At 41.1% G+C, this 21,768-nt stretch overlaps 1 protein-coding gene across 6 annotated transcripts in view; it reads right to left on the reverse strand.

The window, feature by feature from the left end:
• Positions 1-581: 581 nt before the first annotated feature.
• Positions 582-21,768, reverse strand: part of LOC123393846 (conserved oligomeric Golgi complex subunit 2-like) — a 29,594-nt gene continuing 8,407 nt past the window's right edge. Inside the window, exons 1-7 of one of the 6 annotated variants that reach the window (XR_006608652.1) lie at positions 11,616-11,664; positions 10,379-10,540; positions 9,180-9,241; positions 6,881-6,961; positions 5,175-5,278; positions 2,804-2,912; positions 582-1,970 (exon numbers count right to left, since the gene is read on the reverse strand). Coding sequence is in view for 2 of the 6 variants with exons in the window: in XM_045087097.1 (XP_044943032.1) it covers positions 10,253-10,540 (288 nt within the window). In the remaining 4 variants the exon portion in view is untranslated. Of the gene's footprint in view, positions 1,971-2,803; positions 2,913-5,174; positions 5,279-6,880; positions 6,962-9,179; positions 9,242-10,204; positions 10,541-11,615; positions 11,665-21,768 lie in introns of those variants that run through there. The other 5 variants (XR_006608651.1, XR_006608654.1, XR_006608653.1 and 2 more) reach the window with 5 other exon arrangements.

Consider the following 21,768-nt stretch of genomic DNA (forward strand, 5'->3'; position numbering starts at 1 on the left):
CCATTGTAAAGATTTGCCTTTAACTTTGTTCCAGATGAGAAGAGCTTGGATGGTTTTGAAGAGGCTTGACTTGATTTAGATTAGAAAAGGATCAGGGTGCCTGGGTGGCTCAGTGGGTTAAGCCTTTGCCTTCAGCTCAGGTCATGGTCTCGGGGTCCTGGCATCGAGCCCCTCATTGGGCTCTCTGCTCATCACGGAGCCTGATTCCCCTTTTCCCACTGCCTGCCTCTCTGCCTACATGGATCTCTCTCTCGCTCTGTCAAATAAGTAAATAAAATCTTAATGAGAAAAGAAAAGAATCATTCAGGCTGCTGTGTGCACAACGGACTTGTGGGGTTGTGGGGTGGGGATGCTACATTAATTTTTGCTATGGGGAGCTTTCCTGTGCACTGACAGAGACTGGCCTGAATCTAAAACATCACACACACTCATCTGCTTCCCTTCTGAGCTTAAAAGCAAAATACTGTATCTGCAGACAACAGCTCTGTACCATCTTCACCCTTATTCTCTACCGCCTTATTCTCTACCGTCTCCAGAACAGGGAAAGGGCTGAGATGGAAAGTGATGGAAGAAAACACATCTTATTTTGCTTTAGTATTTTATTTTTTTTTGTGAGGCTGAGTTGCAGGAGGTGAATGACAAGCATACAAACTTAAAATACAAACGCGGCCACAGTTCATTTAACGACACAGAAACGTTAAGTACTTCCCTAATTTAGCCTATTAGATTCAGTTCAATGAAAAGGGCATAAATTAAATAACTAAAATATTTTTATTTAGTGACAAAGAATAATGTGATCTTTTTCACCCCCACAGAGAGAGCTATGAACTATAATAGGATACATACAAAGAACTGACAGATCATTTACTTTTAGTAGTCCTAATGAAGCTGAGAAGATTACTGAAATTAATCCTTCAATTTCACTTCTATCACTGGGATACTGTCCCATTTTAAAACTGGAAGCCTTTCATCCTGAAGTCATGGTGGGTAGCTTTATACTTACCGGACAGAAAGAACACTCGCACTGGCAGGTGACTGGAAGAAAGCCCTCAAACGCTGAGACTGGCTTCATGACTTCTGTCAGCCTGAACTAGATGAAACCGACTCTCTCTAAATGGGAAGCTGCTGACTGCTGGCGGCCTCACACGGTGCAGCCCATACTCCGGCCACTCAGAGGCAGGATACACTGACTCCCTGTATTTAACTGTATCCTCATAGGTCAAGAACACTGGGTAACCAAGTTCCGGACTTAAGGTACTACCCTGCTAACTCGCCCTTCAAAGCCCTTTATCTTTGAATATTCCCTCCCTCCCACCTTCCTAGCCTGGCAAACTCCCCCATGGTCTTCAAGACTTAGGCCACATCAATTCTGCGAAGACGCCTCCCCTCACGGACTTTCCCTGCACACAGAGCTGTCTTTCAGCTCCTCCAGTGGGCTCGGGCGCCTTGGTGGGGTCACGCTTTTCGGCAACTTCATTAACGTATAACTTATGGAAATGGAAATTGACCTGAAAATGTTCTGATCCGTATCTTCTTCCTAGGCAAGTCCCTCACCCCTACTAAATTAAGATGATCCCTGAGCTATGGCATCACTGGAAGAAACCAGAGCGCATGCCTGATTCCTGCCATGCTGATGGGTACCAAGCGGGACCAACCTTTTCTTACAACCAGAAGAGCAGGAACCAGGAGCATCTTCAAGGAAGAGCCCTGAGCTCTCTCGCACCCAGTCAAGAAACGAAGCCAGATTAGATGCTCTGTGTTTGCGGAATGAGGTGCATGGGGGCACAAACCTCATCTATGTACGGTTTCACCAGTACTTGACCGAATAACGCTTCTGCATCCCGTGTGTTGTCAATAGTAGCGTAAGTCCGGAGGCAGTGCCGTATGATGTCCACATTGGAAGTCTGAAGCCCTTCTAGCAGCAGGCCTCCCAGGGACTGCTGCAGCATGGCCGAAATGTGGGCTATACGCTGCAAGAACAGAGAGACCAGGAAAGAAGGTCCAGGCACAACAGTTTCTAAAAGCTCAAATATATGTGTATAATTTATATACATATGTGTTTTATATATATAAAGCGAGCCTCTAATTCTACCAGAATATATGTAAGATTAAAATCCCAACATTTCCTAGAGAATAACAATGAATCCCTTCTCCCCATGATTGCTTTCTTTCTTCCTTCCTTCCTTCCTTTCTTTCTTTTTTAAAGGTTTTTATTTATTTATTTGTCGAGAGAGAGCACAAGCACACAAGGAGGCACAAGCAGAAAGAGAAGCAGGCTTCCTGCCAAGCAAGGAGCCCAAGGGGGGACTCGATCCCAGGACCCTGGGATCATGACCTAAGTCAGAGGCAGTGGCTTAACTGACTGAGCCACTGAGGCATCCCCTCCCTATGATTTCTTTGAAAGTAAGTCGGCTTCATCAAAGTGAAGTTTAGACAATTACTGAACGACAAAAAGTTATTTGCCTCTTTAGCTACGGAGTAAATCTGACAAACGTGCATTTAAACCCGGTCAAGGGCTTTGGATAAATGAACTCTGACTACATCATATGATGTATCAAGTTACATGATATTCAGAATTAATTTTACTTGCATAGTTTGGAGACTACGCTTGTGTCTTTACACAAAATCTACCTAGTGTGACATAATGGAAGCAGGGTTCCAAGCAGGAGACACTGAAAAAAAAAATTCAAAGCTAGCTTCAAAATCCTGTAGAGTAGCAATTATCAGGGAGCAATGCTAGGTCAAACCAAAATCATCCAGGAAATTCACAAACAGCAAATTAAAAATCGAAACCAACACTTACTGGTCTTACTTTGTCCAGAAGAGGCATGCCTTTGCTCTGAACAGCATGAAACTGTAACTGGTTAAATTCTGTGGCAATTCTCTCCAAAATCTGTCTAGTCCAGAGAGGACTAGTAGAGACAATTAGAGAAGTATAATTCCCAAAGTTAAAACCTGCCACCCCCACCGCCCCCCATGCCTTACAGCATTCAGGCACCTGCACGCCATAAATTTTCAGGACAAACTGTCTGTGCAGCAGGCCCCAGGTGTGAGGGGTGAGGAGCGGGGAGGTCGTAGAAGCCACCGACACAGCCTGGCCCGGGCCACAGGCCCCAGGCAAGGGGATGGAGCTATTTTAGGTCAGTGTGGGTACAACTGCATGTTTCCACCACGTTCCTCGGGCTCTCCCATTCATGCCCTTCTTCTCCCTTCTTCTCCCATTCTCTAACCCCCTCCTCTCTCTTGCCCTGTCCTACCGTTCATACCCGAATCCCCCTCTTCTTCTCCACCTGCCTCATTCTCCCTCCCAAGTACCTCCCCAGTACCAACTACTGCTGTCTCCTCAATCAGCTAAAACTGACCGCCTAGCAGCAACCTGGGAAATCGCTCAGAGCAGCGGACTCCGAGTTTACATTTACCCAATGGCAGAAAGAGCAAGCTCGGTGCTCCGGGAGCTGGTGAGAAATCACTCACAGTGCATCTGCCATCAAGTGCACTGGATACACTTCTCTCTTGCCCCCCACATTAGAAAGCGTCAACCCCATTCAAAAGGAAGCCGAACAGTGAAAGAAAAAAAAAAAACCAAAAACCACAACAAAGGCCCCAAAGTCCCTGCTGGGCTCTATGAGGCATCCCACATCTGAGGATGGGCAGTCAGGTAGTGAGGAAACACACTGTAAGGAAACCCAAAATGTCTGGAGACCTGCCACGGTGTGCCCTGTCCCAGAGCATAACTGGTGTGGAGGGAAGGCAAGCGCTCAGCACGACCAACACCAATGCCGAAGCCTAATCCCAACCTCTACTGACTGATCCCATGCGCATTTCCTATTTATCCTTATCTCGGCATTTCTGGGCCTGGCAGAGCATGATGGATTTACCATGCGCTGACGCTGCTCTGGCTTTCCTGACTCTAGAGTTCAGAGCTGCTCTTCTGGAGAAAAAAGTCCTCCAAGGTAATTCTGAGAAAGAAAGTACACAATGTCTGTTTATCAAGGACAGTGTTGCAAAGGGACAGGATTGTAGACACAGAGCTCACTGAGGTGTTTCTATCCGAGAAGCACAGCAGTAACAGCAAAGACGGGAAGAACACTGGAGGGCCAGCTCCCCAGGGGCCGAACGTGGACATGGCTGGAGGGGCTGCAGGTGCTGCCAAGGGCCGCAGCGAAGCAGAGCCGCTGGAGACACACGGGCTGCAGAAGGGCCACGTATAGACTGTCTGCTAAGTGTGGACGAACGGGGGCAGAAGCACGAGTGCAACGGGCTAGAGACACAAGCACAGTGGAGGCTGACCAGTTCGTTGAATGCCCTGATGTGAAAGGGGGCAGAGACCTAGGACCAGAGAATTGCTTCCTTTGGGATGTGTCCGTTCTTAATCTCCATCATGAGACATGTGGAGCATATGGTCTCTCAAGTTCCTTCCAAATCTAAAACCTTAATTCCTAAAATTTAGAAACCTAACTCCGCCTGCAGGGGGAGGGACTGTTAGCCTCACACAACAGAGCACGCAGGGCACCAGGTGACCTTGACGCAGGCAGCCCAGCTGGTATGTGCAGGACCAGCCCGGGCTACTCCCACTGCACCACTGTGCGTCTCACGGTGCTGACAGGACCTAACTACTCATTTTCTGAGTCACTCATCTACCCTGGCTGATTGAAAATTCACACCAGGAAGGGAACAAGACAATCACAGTATAACAAAGAGAGCCATCATCTTTTTCCTATTTCATAAGCTTTTTCTTTCCTGTTTGTAAATTTCAACTGGATGTGTCCTATACTGTTTCATAATAATATAATGCTGGTGCAAAATACATCAATGGTAATACTCTAGGCATGTCTAGGAGAAAAAATGAGATGGAGAAAAACCAAGATGAATGGTAGGTATGCCTTAAAGATCAACAGGACTTTGCTAGTCCTCAGGGAAGGTGATTCCAAATATACTTTTCCACTGCAAGCATAATGACGTGTTGGAACTGTGGTCTATAACCAAAGGGTTTATAGGAACATGTTATAGATTTCACCATTTCATGCTCTCCACTCTCTTGGAGCTACATTCTAGCCACAAACCTGGATTTTCTTCTTGTTCAGAAATGAATTCTAACTAAGCCATCCCCGCCTAATTAGACTGGATGTGAAGTATTAATTTATGTGCTACTTAGTTAAAAAAAAAATGCTTACCTGCTTGCTTCTGGTGCAGAGGTTTCTTTAGAACTTTGTGAATTTAAGATTTTTTCAATCTTTTCAACTGATCAAATAACTTGTATAAGCCTCAACACAAACATCTATAAAAATAAAAATTAAACAAACAAAAAATGTCACCATCTTTACTCTTAATCATCTTTATTTCCCATGCTAAATGCAGGAAAATATAAGACCAAAAGTTAACTTCAAATATATAGGGCATGCTATATTTTGAATATTTCTATGAAACACAGAATTATCAAGAATACAAATCTTAGTTCTAAAATAAGCATACTTCCATATTCTATTGCAAGTTTATAGAGAAAAAAAAAACCCTAGACTTTGCTTTCTCATATTCTATACTCTTATTTCTTCTTTTCCCCATCCTGAATCTTTCTATGGGCCTTTCTTTCCTAGTTTTAAAAAAAGATTTGTTTATTTGAGAGAGAGAGAGACTGCATGTGCGCGTGCAGGGAAAGGGCAGAGGGAGAGAGAGAATCTCGAGTAGACATCCTGCTGAGCACAGAGCTCAATGCGGGGCTCAATCTCATGACCCTGAGATCATGACCTGAGCCAAAATCAAGAGTCGGATGTTTAACCAACTGAGCCACCAGGCGCCCCTCTATTTGTTTTCTATGGCCCTTTATTCATGTTTTAACTTTGGCTTCCGATTGTACTGACCCTCTCAGTTTACATGTGCATATACCTATATGGCCAAGCACCAAATCATTAAAGACCTTTTACACTACAAATATTATCAAAGAGGTTGAGGGACATTATGAAAACTCTCATCCTTAAAGAACAAAAAAATACAAAGTCATCCATTCAATAAATAGTTACTGAACACCCCTGGGAGCTCGACATTCATTCCGACGGGGGGTGGGGGAGGAGGGGGACACGAGAAAATAAAGCAAGAAATACACCCTGCTCTCATAAAGCTTACTGTTTTGTCTGGAAGCGCATGACAAGCATTCTTTGGACAAAAGCTGTGAGGAGATCCAGAGGCGAATTAAACAGAAGGTCCCTCAAACAGGCTTTCTCCCCACTGAGATTTTAACAAATATGCTAATAATACACATAGAAAACATTGTACAGAGCAGCAGGCAAGAGTCAGAAGCCCAGACTCCCAATGCCCGCTGTGCCCCTACATCGTTATGATCATGAATGACATCGGGGACACTTGAAACTGGAGATAGCACTAAGGGGCACACTCCCGGGGTGAGCCCTCAGATGTACAGAGCCGTTGCCTGTCTCACACACCTGAAACTAAGCCAACACCGCATGCTAACTACTGGGAATCGAAAAAATTAAAGTGAACACCAGAACATAAAGAACACAGGATCAGAAAATAACAAACCTACAGCAGAATCCTGAGTTTGCTTTGGAAAGCCCACTTCTCCCCTAGTCTCTAATATAGACCTATTTTCCTTACAGGGCCGCTGACAATTTATACAGTCGTTCACTGTCAAGCGCTGCACCGACAACAGTTATCACTGTTTCTTGTTCTGGAAAAAGTGGGTGATCTTGAGATCGTGTGGGTACCTCTAAAATTCTTATTATTTCAGGTAGATAACGTGACATAATGCATAAAATGCACATGCGTGAGAGCTTTGAAAAAAAGCTGAATAGTGCTGACAAGTTCGCGGAGACAAGAGGAGAGGGCTTCAACTGGAAGGCAGCATAAGAAATCTACCGAAGGGTACCTTTTTCTTCCTTATGTCCTCTTGTTTACACATTCGTTCATCTACTGCCCGAATTCCTTAACTGACAGATGATCTGAGACTCTTTAAAAGAATAATAAAGAAAACGTCTTACAGACATTGTTTTGTCACATTATCAAGTTCCTACATCTCATTCAATTCCACAGAACTTAATACCTGTGCACCAGTACTATGCAGATATTGACAAAAAACAAACAAACAAAAACAAACATGATATACCAGACACAGTTACTGTTGAGGGGACTCATGATCTGGGGGCATAATGACACGAAGGCAGGGTCGCATGGCCAGAAGAAGAATGACACATACACAGTGAAAGTTATGGGGATGAAGGGGCTTAGAATGGAGAACAGATAATATGAAGCAAAGTACAGGAGAGTCTGGAAATGCGACAGGGCTCGAATCGGACTCTGAAAGCCATGTGTACACAGCTGCCGAGGTGGGGAGGGGATGGGGAGCAGATGTAAGTGCAGACACACTCAGGGGCAGGGTCAGACAGGCACACAGCCATGTGCACTGCAGGCTTCCTTCTGGAGAGAAGCAGAAATAGGAATGGAGGGCCAACTTCACTGAGATGAGGTCTTTAGATTCTGCATATTTTGGAGAACGAGAGAATGTCAAAGCACTGATGCATGATGATGAAATGTGGGTACGGAAATACCAGGAATCAAGAATGAAGAACAGAAGACCAGAAAAAGGCAGAGTGCAGAGGTGGAGAAACATGTCCAGAAGCTAATAAATAAAGAGATAATTAGGAATTAGAGCCAAAACAAAGGTTAACAGAAACAACTAGAATGAAGTAGGCATATCACAAAAATTCCACAGGAAGATGAATTAATTCACTCCATCAACATTATGAAACACCTCCTGGACGTCCGTATTGTGGCAGCCCACAGCAATACAATGAAGACAGATATAGTCGTAACCCTCAGTGCTCTGAGAATCTCACAGAACAGCTTCAGAGTTGGGACCAGAACAGGTCAGGCCTGTGGCTGAGCAGGACCAAAGTGGCCATAAAGACAGGCCATGGAAAAGGGAGGGGATACGGTGATGGCAGGGGGTGAGGCGGGACGGGAGCCTGTGTGAGTAGAGCAAATCTGCCTCCAGGGAGGGGGTTCGAGAGAAGAGTGGGAGGCCAAAGGAAGGCTAGGCTTGGGAAACAACACCACTAGGAGGCCCCGGGAGGAAGAGGCACACCAAGGAGACAGTGGGAGAGCCCCACAGCGGCTGGTGTGAAATCCAACAGCGGACCACTAAAATCCCTTCCAATTCCAAGGAAAAGTACCTTTAACAAGATTTTGTAAAATTCAAATGAGACATAAACCATGGAAAGTATTGGCTACCTCAAGGCACAACTCAAGATTTTTACCTCTTTCACGAACTCTTTCCTGCCTGCCCCTCCCCTAGGCTTCTCAGCACTGATATTTCCGTTACTCTGCATTTTTCTTGGTTCTAACCGTGTACTGTGTCTTCCCTTAAATTATGTTCTCCTTATATTCTCTCTAGGATGCAGGCACTGTCTTAGGGGAGGGATGCACGAGACCACTCAAGCTAGAGGAGACACACAAGGAAGGATGGTGTCGTTTATGACAAGTTTACGACAGGGCATCAGAACGGACACAGGCCGGAAGTCAGGGCACCAGACACAGACGGGGGGGGGCGGGGGGGGGAGACAGGGCAGCACAGTTTTCTGTTAGAACTCCCCCTCCACTGTTCACCCAGGTGGAGTTCCTATTCCCAATGGCTTAGAGGTGGGGAGTCCCATTCCCACAACAGAGATTTTTCTAAGAGAACATGCAAATGTAACATTTATTAAGTATTACATTTTATTTATATTATCCTTCAGTTCTATTAGGGATTACACAGTTTTTGTAGATCAGCCCAGGAACCTAACCACAGGTAGATTATGTGTGTGTGGGGGGGATATTTACAAGATTACAAACTGTTAAAATACAAGTCATTCTTAAGTTAGAAACCACTTACATATGACCAAAGTGGCATTAATAAGTTGAATTTGGAAATACGCTTCCTCTCCCCTGACATTTTAAGGTTGTCTACTCTGAGAATATGTCTTCTTCAAATCGAACATTTTTTTTTAGGTTTTTAGCATATGCAAAAACAAAATCATTTACAACTCTTCTGAAGGTGAATATTATAATCATGAGCCGTTAAAATACAACCACCACTACCACCAAACTAACAGATGAAAAGAATTCTTAGAGAAAAGCCGACGAGGGCAACAGGCGTCACAGCAGGCTGTTTTCATTAATTGGGGACTTACCAGAACTTCTCTAACTGTCCCAAAGGCACAGAAAGTTGATTGAGGGCTTTGTCCATGCCAACCTAAAGGCAAAACCAGGTTGGCACAAACACATCACGATAAGGAATAATAGTGACATATCTATTTAACGATCAAAGTAGTACCAGATTTAAGTTATTTTTTTTGGCACAACCGTAATTTGCTATATAACTAGCTAAACAACAGAAGTGTTATTTGGCCATTAATGTTGTTCATAGAATATGAAAAAAATCTGTTGAAATACATGAAACTATAAAAATAAGGGAAGTCATGAGAAACGAAAGTTTCCTTAAGAACAATTTGCCTTTAGATGACATTTTAAATGAATGTGAAAAATTTTCACAGAAGGTGAACTGTTCTCTGTCTGTAATTGATGATACTCAGCCAGCTGATGTGAAAGTCTGACGGGCTACGTCTCTCTTAAACATTATTATAAGCCTTGAGAAAAATAGAAATTGAACAGAAGTAAAATTTTCTAGGTTTTTAATCCTATTGGGATATTTATCTTAGTGGTATATTTCCCAAAAGCAAATGTGCATCATTAATTTTAATGCTTCTTGAAATTCCCACGGAGCTGCAACTTTCTGTGCTTCTCTGGACAAACAGATTTAAAACAAAATAAAGCATCAACAAGGAGACTTTTCTGCCAAGTAACAAAATTCAACATTTCTAAACGGCTTTTACAAACAATTGATAAGCTCACTGCAAATCATCCTTATATTTTTATAAAACCAAACATTTTAAATATCAATATTGGCCAATGTTCCCTCAACCTAGCTCTGGCTAACAGATATACCTGGGAGTAAATTAAACATTGTAAGAGTGGTGGACATTTGCTCCTACAAATTAGTCTAAATCAAGGAAGACTTCAGGGTAATCACTTAGCAACTAATAAAACAATCCCTTGGGTATTATTATCCTTTACTTTTCACTGTTGACTAATGAATTTGAAACATAATCAAACTAGAGCAACCTTAAATGAATAAAAACTAAAACAAACAAAAAAATGTATTCCAAAAAGTTTAGTTCTTTTATTAATGAAATTGGTAATTTCTTCAAGTTTCTGGTGGGGATGGTGGGGTAATCAACTGAAAGGTTTCTAAAAACTCTGCCCTTTTAATAAATATGAAGGAGAGATAAAGTGTGTGTGTGTTTGTAGGACTTGTGAATTTCAGGTTTACCAAGTTTGTGGAAAGGTTGACAAAATCTGCATAATCCTTGTTGATGAGCTCCACCATGGATATTTTAAGAAGTTTATAGTAGAGTTTCAGATCTCCTCTTAGTTCCTCCAGCTGGACACGCTTCCTACAGTCAGAAACAAAGTGATCGACGTCGAAATCTTCCTGAAAATCAAACCAGAAAGAAAAAATGATTGCACTGATACCACATTTTACATAGAAAAATAAGATCAGAGAAAGAATAAGAGGCCGTATACTGCAGGAGAACACACACAGGGACATCAGGGGGTCTGCTCACTTCCTAAGATTATGGGAAAGGGGGCCCCTCACCAAGACCATTCTCTCCTGTTGCCTAACTCTGCAGGCATTTTATTTCTTTTAATTATACATTTCAAAGAGGCTCTTCTCAAAATAGAAACAGTTTTTTCTTCTTAATTTTAAAAGTAACAAATGTTCACTGTCAAACTTTCAACCAACCAAGAAATACTTATGTAAGAGAGAGAAAAAAAAAATCACCCACTCTCTAATGCTCTGCAGTTAAGCACTGTTAATGTTTATTTTTCTTCACTATTTAACACAGTGATTCACATACTTCCAGACTTTGTTTTGGTCTTTCTCTTTACTTTTTTTTTTTTTTTAAGATTTTATTTATTTGAGAGAGAGAGATGGAGAGAACAAGTGGGAGGAGGGGCAGAGGAAGAAGCCGGCTCTCTGCTGAGCTGGGACCCTGATGCCAGGGTTCATTCCAAAACCCTGAAATCAAGACCTCAACCGAAGGCAGACACTTAACTGACTGAGCCACCCAGGTGCCCTAGTCTTTCTCTTTAAACTATAAATTACTTTTGGGGTGCCTGGCTGGTTCAGTGGGTTAAGGCCTCTGTCTTTAGCTCAGGTCATGATCCCAGGGTTATGGGTTCAAGCCCCACATTGGGCTTTCTGCTCAGCAGGGAGCCTGCTTCCCTGTCTCTCTCTCTGCCTGCCTCTCTGCCTACTTGTGATCTCTATCTGTCAAATAAATAATTAATTAAAAAAAATAAATATCAATTACTTTTTAAAGAAACTGACATATAATGGACACATGTTAGATTCAGGCATACAACATAAAAATTCCATATTTTTATCTGTGGTGAAATGATCACCCTAAGACTAGTTAACATCCATCACCAAACATACACATTTTTTTCTTGTGCTAAGAACTCTTAAGCTTTAGCAACTTTAAATATATAATAATATAGGGCACCTGGGTAGCTCAGTGAGTTAAGGCCTCTGCCTTCGGCTCAGGTCATGATTCCAGGGTCCTGGGATCGAGCCCCACATCAGGCTCTCTCCTCAGCAGGGAGCCTGTTTCCTCCTCTCTCTCTGCCTGCCTCTCTTCCCACTTGTGATCTCTGTCAAATAAATAAATAAAATCTTAAAATATATATATATTATATATATATATATAATATACTATGCAGCCATCAAAAGAAATGAAATCTTGCCATGTGCAATGATGTGGATGGAACTAGAGGGTATGCTGAGTGAAATAATCAGAGAAAGACAATTATCATACAATCTCCCTGATATGAGGAATTTGAGAGGCAAAGTGGGGGGTGTGGGGGTAGGGAAGGAAAAAAAATGAAACAAGATTGGATTCGGAGGGGGGCACCTGGGTGGCTCAGTGGGTTAAAGCCTCTGCTTTCGGCTCAGGTCATGATCCCAGGGTCCTGGGATCGAGCCCCACATCAGGCTCTCTGCTCAGCGGGGAGCCTGCTTCCTCCTCTCTCTCTGCCTGCCTCTCTGCCTACTTGTGATCTCTGTCTGTCCAATAAATAAATAAAATCTTAAAAAAAAAAAAAGATTGGATTGGGAGGGAGACAAACCATAAGAGACTCTTAATCTCACAAAACAAACTGAGGGTTGCTGGGGGGAGGGGTGTAGGGAGAGGGTGGTGGGGTTGTGGATATTGGGGAAGGTATGTACTATGGTGAGTGCTGGGAAGTGTGTAAGCCTGACAATTCACAGACCTGTAACCCTGGGGCTAATAATACATATTTCTAATAAAGAATAATAAAATAAATATACAATAATACACAGTATTATTTACTACAGTCACTATGATGTACATTACATCCCCAGGGCTTATCTTATTAACTGGAAGTTTATACCACTGGACCCCTTCATCTATTTCCTCCACAACCTCGCCTCTGGCAACCACCAATCTGTTCTCTATGACTTCATTTTGTTTTGTTTTTTAGATTCCACATGAGGGAGATCATGCAGTATTTCTCTTTCTCTGTCTGACTTATTTCACTCAGCACAATATCCTCAAGGTCCATCCATGTTGTTGCAAATGGCAAGACTTCCTTCTTTTTATGGTTGAGTAATATTCCATCGTATACACACACATTTTCTTTATCCATTCACCCCGTTGGTGGACACTTTAGTTATTTCCAAGTCTTGGTTGTTGTAAATACTGCAATACTCACTACCGTGAGTGTGAGTCTTGCTGGCCGCTAGAGCCAGGTGATCTAGAGGTATACCCTGGGTAGCAACTGCAAACCTCGGGGCATCATACGAGCATTCAAGCTCCTTTCCAGGAGATACCAGAAAGCAGAAGGGAGGCAGAGGGACAGCGCAAAGATGGTACCCATCAGCTCCATCTTTGGAGAATACCTTACTAGGCTCCCAGATCCAAGTTAAATTAGATGCCTGCCTCCTCAGGGCTTTAAGATAAGCACATGAGCCTCTTTCACAGAAATCTGAACCCATTTCAGTCTGCTGCTTCTGTGCTGAGTTCCAGGGTGGGTCAGTCTACCCGCGCGACTGCTTTAAGAACTGTTTCTCAGTTTGCTATAGCCTTGTGGGTCTCATGGGTGCAAGCTCTGATGGCTTTCAAAGCTGGATGTTTTGGGGTCTTGTCTCTTAGATGTACGTCTTGGAAGTTGGGGTGCCAGAAGTGGGGCTCAAACCCTTTGCTCCTCAGGGAGAAGCCTGGGATTGTGAGTACCCTCCCAATCCCAGGTCGCTGTACCAGGGGTGGGGTTTATGGCAAGACTGATTCTTACTTCAACATAGGTTTTTTTCCTTACTCACCTAATGTGTAGGAGTCACAGCTAGTTGTAGGGTTTTTTCCACAGGAAATTTTTCCATATGGAGCTATAGATTGATTCAGTGTGTATTTCATAGAAGAGATGAGTTCAAGATCCTCCTATGCCACCATCTTGAATGGAAACCCCAGACCTTCTCTATGTATGTGTGTACACACACACACACACACACAAATATTCATGCTCTTCTAAACTATTTCCCATCTAGGAGCACCTGGGTGGCTCAGTGGGTTAAGCCTCTGCCTTCGGCTCAGGTCATATCTCAGGGTCCTGAGATTAAGCCTCACATCAGGCTCTCTGCTCAGCTGGGAGCCTACTTTCCCCCCTCTCTCTGCCTGTCTCTCTGCCTCCTTGTGACCTCTCTCTCTGTCAAATAAATAAATAAAATCTTAAAAAAAGAATAAAAAAATAAAAAATTAAAACCCATTCTATTAAAAAAAATTTCCCATCTAAAAATATAACTTGAATGGCTTTACGTAAAACACATACATTTCTATTAATATTTTATATGCATGCTGAGTGTCCCATTGAACAGATGTTCCAAATCTTTCATAACCTATTTCCAAGTATTGGTCTCACAGGATTAGCTATCCTCTGTTTCCCCTTTACAATACTGTGATACCCTGGTAGGCTTATATGCTTAGAGGCAATAAATTACTATCTACTTCCCCTGTGACTCTGCTACTCCATGACCTGTTTAGTCAGCAAGAATCAAATGTGATGATTCCCAAACTAGTTAAGGACACCTACACTTACTTCATAATTATACAGCTTCATTAAACACTATGTAAACCAACAAAATATGACTGCAAAAAAAAATCACTGTTCTTTTGAAAACTAACACAGCTACTTTGGAAAGGTTTGATACAAAGAAATCAATAAGAAAATTTTTGCTAAGTTAGGTATGGGTGAGATGACCAAGTACCAGGCAGGGAGGGAGTGATCACAGGATTCTCACTCAATTCAGTTAAAGAAACTGAAACTGAATGCAAAAAAAGACAACATAGAAAGCTTTTTTAAAAAAGATTATTTTTATTTATTTGAGACACAGACAGACAGTATGAGCAGGGAAAGGGGCAATGGGAGAAGGAGATTCCCTGCTGAACAGGGAGTCCAATGCGGGACTCCATCCCAGGACTCCGAGGTCATGACCTGAACCGAAGGTAGATGCCTAACCTATTGAGCGACCCAAGTGCTGTGATAACTCAGAAATCTAATCTGCAGGCCAGTTTCCAGAGAAAAGACCTGGCACTGTTTCAATGGAGAATAAATGTACATATATTTTTTCCAAATAAAATACTAAAAACTGTATGAACCATTCCCTAAGAGTACTTGTTTAAACTGACTTTTTTAGTTAATCAACCAAAGACTGACCCTGCTAGTGTCAGAGAGAAGGACTTCATACCAAACCGTAATTTCACAGTCATCTACAGAAAGCCACCTGCTTCTTACACTGGTGACCAAATTAGCCTGGACCTTTCTCTCCTGAGACCATCTCAGACCTTACATCATAGTTATGTAGTACATCACGGGAGGGGGTCTCGGTTCATAATCCTGGCCATCCTACTCACCAACTGTATACCTTTAGGTCGATCACTTTCCCTGCCTCAGTTACACATTGTTGAAGTTCTTGAACTTCATGATGGCATTCTAAATTGTATAACTGGGGTGCCTATGTGGCTCAGTTGGTTAAGCATCTGCCTTTGGCTCAGGTCATGATCCCAGTCTCTTGGGTTTGAGTTCCACATCAGGCGCTCTGCTGAGCAAGGAGCCTGCTTCTCCCTCTGTCCCTTCCTCCTGCTCCCGCACTCTCTCACTCTCAAATAAAATCTTAAATAAATAAATAAATAAATAAATCATATAACTTAGCCTCAGTGAACAAATGCTATTAGGTAATATTAGTACTCAACTTACCATTTATGCATTTGTTCTCAGATAAACAAAAGTTGCATAACACATGACTAAATAACTCGGAACATCTGTGAATACTGGGTTAGGCAGCGTTTGCTGTGAAAAGCAAAAACCCAAACTCACAGTGCCATAATAGAGACCCATTTCACTTAACCAAGAATGGTTTTACTACTTTAGGAATGGTTTTACTTTATAGTGTAGATTTCCCAAGTATTCAAAAAGAAAGTATTTACAACCCATACATTTATGGTCAACTGATTTTTCACAAGGATGCCAAGACCATTTAATGGGGGAAAAAAACAGTCTTTTCGAGTGCCTACTACTGGGACAAGTGAATATCTACATGCAAAAGAATGAACTTGGAACAGCAACGTCACACATACACAAAAATATAACTCAAAATGGATCAAAGATTTAAATGTAAGAGTAAAAACTGTAACACTCAGAGAAAACAGGTGAAAATCTGTATGACTTTGGATCGGGCAAAGCTTTCTTAGACATGATACACAAAGCAATAAGAAATATTAGATAAGCTGAACTTGATCAAAATAAAAACTTTCGTGTGTCAAAGGACACTACGGAGAACGTGAAAAGACAACCCACAGAATGGGAGAGAGTATCTGCAAATCATTTGTCTGACAAGGACCTAATAACCAGAATATGCAAATATACTCTTAGAACTCAACAACAAAAAGACAAATAACCTAATTTAAAAACAAGCCAAAGACTTTTGAATAGACATTTCTCCAAAGATGATACACAGACGGTCAAGAGCACATGTCGGGATGTTCGACATCCTTAGTCATTGGGGAAATGCGAATCAAAAGCACATGCAGATGCCACGTCACACCCACTAGGACAACTATGGTAAAATAAGAAAAAGAAAAAAAAAAAAAAAAAAAGAAGAAGAAAAGTGCTGGCAAGAAGGCAGAGAAGCTGGAACCCTCCTGTATTGTCAGTGAGAATGTAAAATAGTGTGGCTAAAGCAGCAAACAGTTACACACGTACAATTAACCAGCAGTTCTATGTCTAGGGGTATGACACTGACAGAACTGACAACAGATGTTCCTGCCACAACCTGTACATGAAAGTGCACAGCAGCGCTGCTCGTAACAGCCAAAAGAGTATATACCCAACGTCCATCAACTGATGAATGGATACATAAAATGTGGAAGAGCCTCTTACACAACCATAAAAAGGATTAAACTGTTACATGCTAAACACGAGTGAAGTCTGAAAACATTCTACTCTCAGGTTAAAGGAAGCCAGACACAAAAGGTCACGTGTTATACATTTCCACTGATATGAGATGTTCCAGAAAAGGCAAATCCATAAAAACAGAAAGTAGATTCATGATTGCCAGGAAATAAGGGGAGCGGAGAATTGGAACTAAGAGGTTTATTTTTCGGGTGATGGAAGCATTCTGGAATTAGACAGAAGTGACGTATGTGTACCATATACATAGTAAATATACTAAAAACCAGAGAAGAGTACACTTTAAAATGGCAACTATTATGCTTTGTGAATTATATTTTGATGAAAAATGAAACGACTTAAATATCAACAAGTTAAATGCTAGGATACATTAAAAAAATCCAAAGTAACACTAATCACAGGAACAATGGAGTAGCTACATGAATTTCAGACAAAGCAGATTTCAGAGAAGGAAAATTATCAGGCATAAAGAGCAGCATTACGTAATGATAAAGAAATCGACTGACCAAGAAGACACAATTATCCTTAACGTATGTGTGCCTGATCAACACAGGTGAGATACAACCTAACAGAACTTCAGGGAGAAATAAACAATTCCATTATCACAGCTGGTGACTTCAACACTTCTCCATCAGTAATGGGCCGATCCAGCAGCAGGGCATCAAGGATCTGACAGATGTGGACATTCAGTCCAGACATGGCACACTCAACACCACCATCAATTACCGTACAACAGATGTACACAGACAATTTTGCCCAGTAATAGTGCAACACACATTCTACTTAAGCTCATATGGAACACTCATCAAGAAAGAATAATTCTGGGCCACAAAACACAACAAATTTTTAAAAATAAAAATTATACCAAGTATGTTCTCAGACCGCAATGGAATTAAAAATCAGTAACAGAAGATAGCTGAAGAAGTCCAAAATACATGGAGATTAAATGACACACTTCTAAATGACAGGAGACCAGTCTCAACAAAATACAATGTAGCAAAATGTGTGGAATGCTGCTTAAAGGGAAAATACAGTACTGAATGCAAATATTAGAAAAAAAAGATTCAAGTCAATAATCTAAGCTTCCATTTTAGGCAACAACAACAAAATCAAATCTAAAGTAAGGAGGGGCTCCTGGGTGGTTCAGTTGGTTAATCATCTGCCTTTGGCTCAGGACATGGTCCTAGGGTCCTGGGACAGAGCCCTGCATCAGAGCTTCCTGCTCAGGGAGGCTGCTTCTCCCTCTCCCATTCCTCCTGCCTGTATTCCCTCTCTCACAGACTCTCTCTGTGTCAAATAAAATCATAAAAAAAACCCTAAAGGAAGTAGAAAAAAATAAAAATTTGAGCAGAAATCAATGTAATTAAAACCAGGAATTTTTTTTTTTAATCAATAAACCCCAAGTCTGTTTCTTTGAAAACATCAATAAAACAGATACACCCTTAGCCAGGCAAACAAAGAAAAAAAGGTAGAAGACATAAATTACTAATATCAGATGAAAGAAGGGAGGGCTACTGCTAACAATCCCAATCACTGTAAATTCAACCAAACATTTATGGAATACTACACAATTCTCTAAAATCTCTTCCAGAAAGTAAAACTAGAAGGAATATTCCTAAATCATTCTAGGAGATCATTATTACCCTGACACCAAAACCAATACTACAAGAAAAGAAACTACAAACTAGTATCTCTCATGAACACAGACACAAAATCTTCAACAAAAATTAGCAAATAAAAGCAAACACTATATTAAAAAATTATACACCAGGATCATGTAGGATTTATTCCAGGTATGCAACATTAGAAAATGTTCAACATTAGAAAATCAATGTGATCCATCATATCAACAGAAAAAAAAATCACATGATCATATCAATGAAGGGAGGAAAAAAAAAAAAAACATTTAACAAAATCCACACCTCTTCATTATTAACCCTCAGGAAACTAGGAATAGGAGGACTTCCTCAACTTGATAAAGAATGTCTCCAAAAATCCACAGCTAACATGATATTAATACTGAGAAAATAGAAGACAGGGAATCAAGGCAAGGATGTCCCTCCTACTACTACTATTCAATACTATACTGGAAGGCCAAACTAATGAAATAAGGTAAGAAAAGGAAACAAAAGGTATACAACCTGGGAAAGAATAAAACTTTGTTCACAGATGACATGACTGTCTACAGAAAATACAAAGACTTCACACCCCACACCCACACCCTCCTGAAACTAGTCAAGTGATTATAGCAAGTCTGCACAATACACAGTTAAAATACAGAAGTCAATTGCTTTCCAATGATGTATCAGACAAAGGGCCAGTATTCAAAATTTATAAAGAATTTATCAAACTCAACATCCAAAAAACAAAAAAATCCAGTCAAGAAATGGACAGAAGATATGAACAGACCAAAGAAGACATCCAAATGGCCAACAGACACATGAAAAAGGGCTCCACATTACTCAGCATCAGGGAAATACAAATCAAAACCACAATGAGACACCACCTTACATCAGTCAAAATAGCTAAAATTAACAAGTCAGGAAACAACAGATGTTGGCGAGGACGTGAAGAAAGGGGAATCCTCCTACACTGTTGGTGGGATTGCAACTCTGGAAAACAGTATGGAGGCTCCTCAAAAAGTTAAAAATGTAACAACCCAACGACTTAGCAATTGCCCTATTAGATGTTTATCAAAAGTACACAAAGTGATTTGAAGGGGCAAAAGCACCCCAATGTTTACAGTCAAACTATAAGAGCCCAGATGTCCATCAACAGATGAATGGATAAAGAAGATGTGGTGTACACACATACACACATTACTCAGCCATCAAAAAGAACAAAATCTTGCCATTTGCAAGGAAATGGATGGAACTAGAGGAAGACAAATACCATATAGTTTCAGTCACATGTGGAACTTAAGAAACAACAGATGAATATAGGAGAAGGGAAGGAAAAATAGAAACAGACAGGGAGGCAAATCACAAGAGACTTAACTACAGGAAACAAACTGAGGGTTACTGGAGAGGGGAAAGTTGGGGTAACTGGGTGAGGGGTATTAAAGAGGGCACTTGTTGCGATGAGCTCTGGGTGTTGTATGCAACCAATGAATCACGAAATTCTAACCATGAATCTAAAAGTACACTATATGTTAACGAGATTGAATTTTAATTAAAAAATTTAAAAAGTCAATTGCTTTCGTATATACCAGCAATGTACAAGTGGAATTTGAAGTTAAAAACACAAGACCATTTACATTAGCATACCAAAAAAAATTAATACTTAGGTGCAAATCTAACGAAATATGCACAAGATCTATGTGAGAAAAAGTATAAAATTCTGATGAAAGACAACAAGCAAGGTAAGATGTGAAGTGGAAAGAAAGTCCATAATCTTGGGGAAGAACACTCAATACTGTTAAGAGGTCAGTTCTTCCCAAACTGATCGACAGACTCAATGCAATCCCAATCAAAATGCCAGGAAGTTATTCTGTGGATACCAACATGTTGACTCTAAAATTTGGATGGAAAACTGGAAAACCAAGAGTCCCAGAGTAGTCAACAAAATATTAAAGAGGGGGAAAAAAAGGAAATTGAGGATTGCCACCACCCAATCTCAAGACTTACTATTAAAGCTATAGTGATTAAGATAGAAGGTGCCTGGCAAAAGAGACAGGTGCTTGGAACAGAGTGGAGAGCCCAGAAAAACATCCACACACACAGGCAAAGGCAACTCAATGGCAAGGACAGTCTTCAACAAATGGAACCGAACAATGGGACATTGATAAGACAAAACAAACAAATGAAAAGAATAAAAACAAACTTTTCACACCTTTCACAAAACCTAAACATAAAATGCAAAACTTCTTAAAGATGACATAAGAAAAAATGTAGGGATCCTTGGATTTGGCAATGACTTTTCAGATATAAAACCAAAAGCATGATCTATGAAAGAAAAAATTGATGAGAGGGACTTTGTTAAAATTAAACTTCTCTGTAAGACACTGTTAAGAGAATGAAAAGACGGGACACCTGGGTGGCTCATTTGGTTAAGCAGCTGCCTTCGGGTCAGGTCATGATCCCAGCGTCCTGGGATCGAGTCCCACATCGGGATCCTTGCTCCGCAGGGAGCCTGCTTCTCCCTCTGACTCTGCCTTCCACTCTGACTGCCTGTGCTCGCTCTCGCTCGCTTGCTCTCTCTCTGACAAATAAATAAATAAAATCTTAAAAAAAAGAGAGAGAGAGAGAGAGAGAGAATGAAAAGACCAGTCACAGAGTAAATATCTGCAAAACACATCCATGGTAAAGGACTTAAAATAAGAAATATAATATAAAGATGTCTTAGTAGCAACAAGAAATCAAACCTAATTTAAAAATGTGAAAAGAGCGGTGGCTGGGAAACCCAGTCAGTTAAGCATCTGCCTTTAGCTCAGGTCCTGGGACTGAACCCCACACTGGGCCCCCAGCTCAGCGAGGAGCCTGCTTTTTTCCCTCTCCCGCTGCCTGCTGCTACCTCTCCATGTGCTTGTGCTGTTAAATAAATAGAATCTTTTTTTTTTTTTTTTGGGGTTTTTTATTTATTTAAAAAAAAAAAGGATCTGAAAAGATGCTCAACTTTGTATGTCATTAAGAAATTGCAAATTTAAACAAGGTACTATTACATATCACGTAGAATATAAAAAATCCAAAGCACTAGTAATACCAAATGCTAAAAAATCCAAAGCACTAGTAATACCAAAAGGATGTGGGACAACCGAACTCTCATTCACTGTTTGGTCAGAATGCAAAATGGGAGGCACTGTGTGAGACAGCTTGGCAGTTTCTCACAGAACTAAACACATTCTCACTATAAGATCAGTAATTGTGCTCCTTTGTATTTACCCAAAAGAGCTTAAAACTAGTGTCCACACAAAAACCTGCACACGGATGTTTACAGCAGCTTTATTCTCTGAAGTGCCAAAACTTGGAAGCAATCCAATCTCCTTCAGTAGGTGAACAGGTACACTGTGCCACACCCACACAATGGATTATTCGACAATTAAAAGATGAATTATTAAGCCACAAGACTTCGAAGAACCTTAAATGCATATTGCTAAGTGAAAGACCAGTCTCAAAGGCTAAATACTATATGATTCCAACTCTATGGCATTCTGGAAAAGGTAAAAATTAACAACAACAT

The sequence above is a fragment of the Mustela putorius genome, unplaced genomic scaffold (assembly GCF_011764305.1).
Source record: "Mustela putorius furo isolate JIRA1106 unplaced genomic scaffold, ASM1176430v1.1 tig00001033_pilon_pilon_pilon, whole genome shotgun sequence".
Taxonomy (NCBI): Eukaryota; Metazoa; Chordata; class Mammalia; order Carnivora; family Mustelidae; genus Mustela; species Mustela putorius.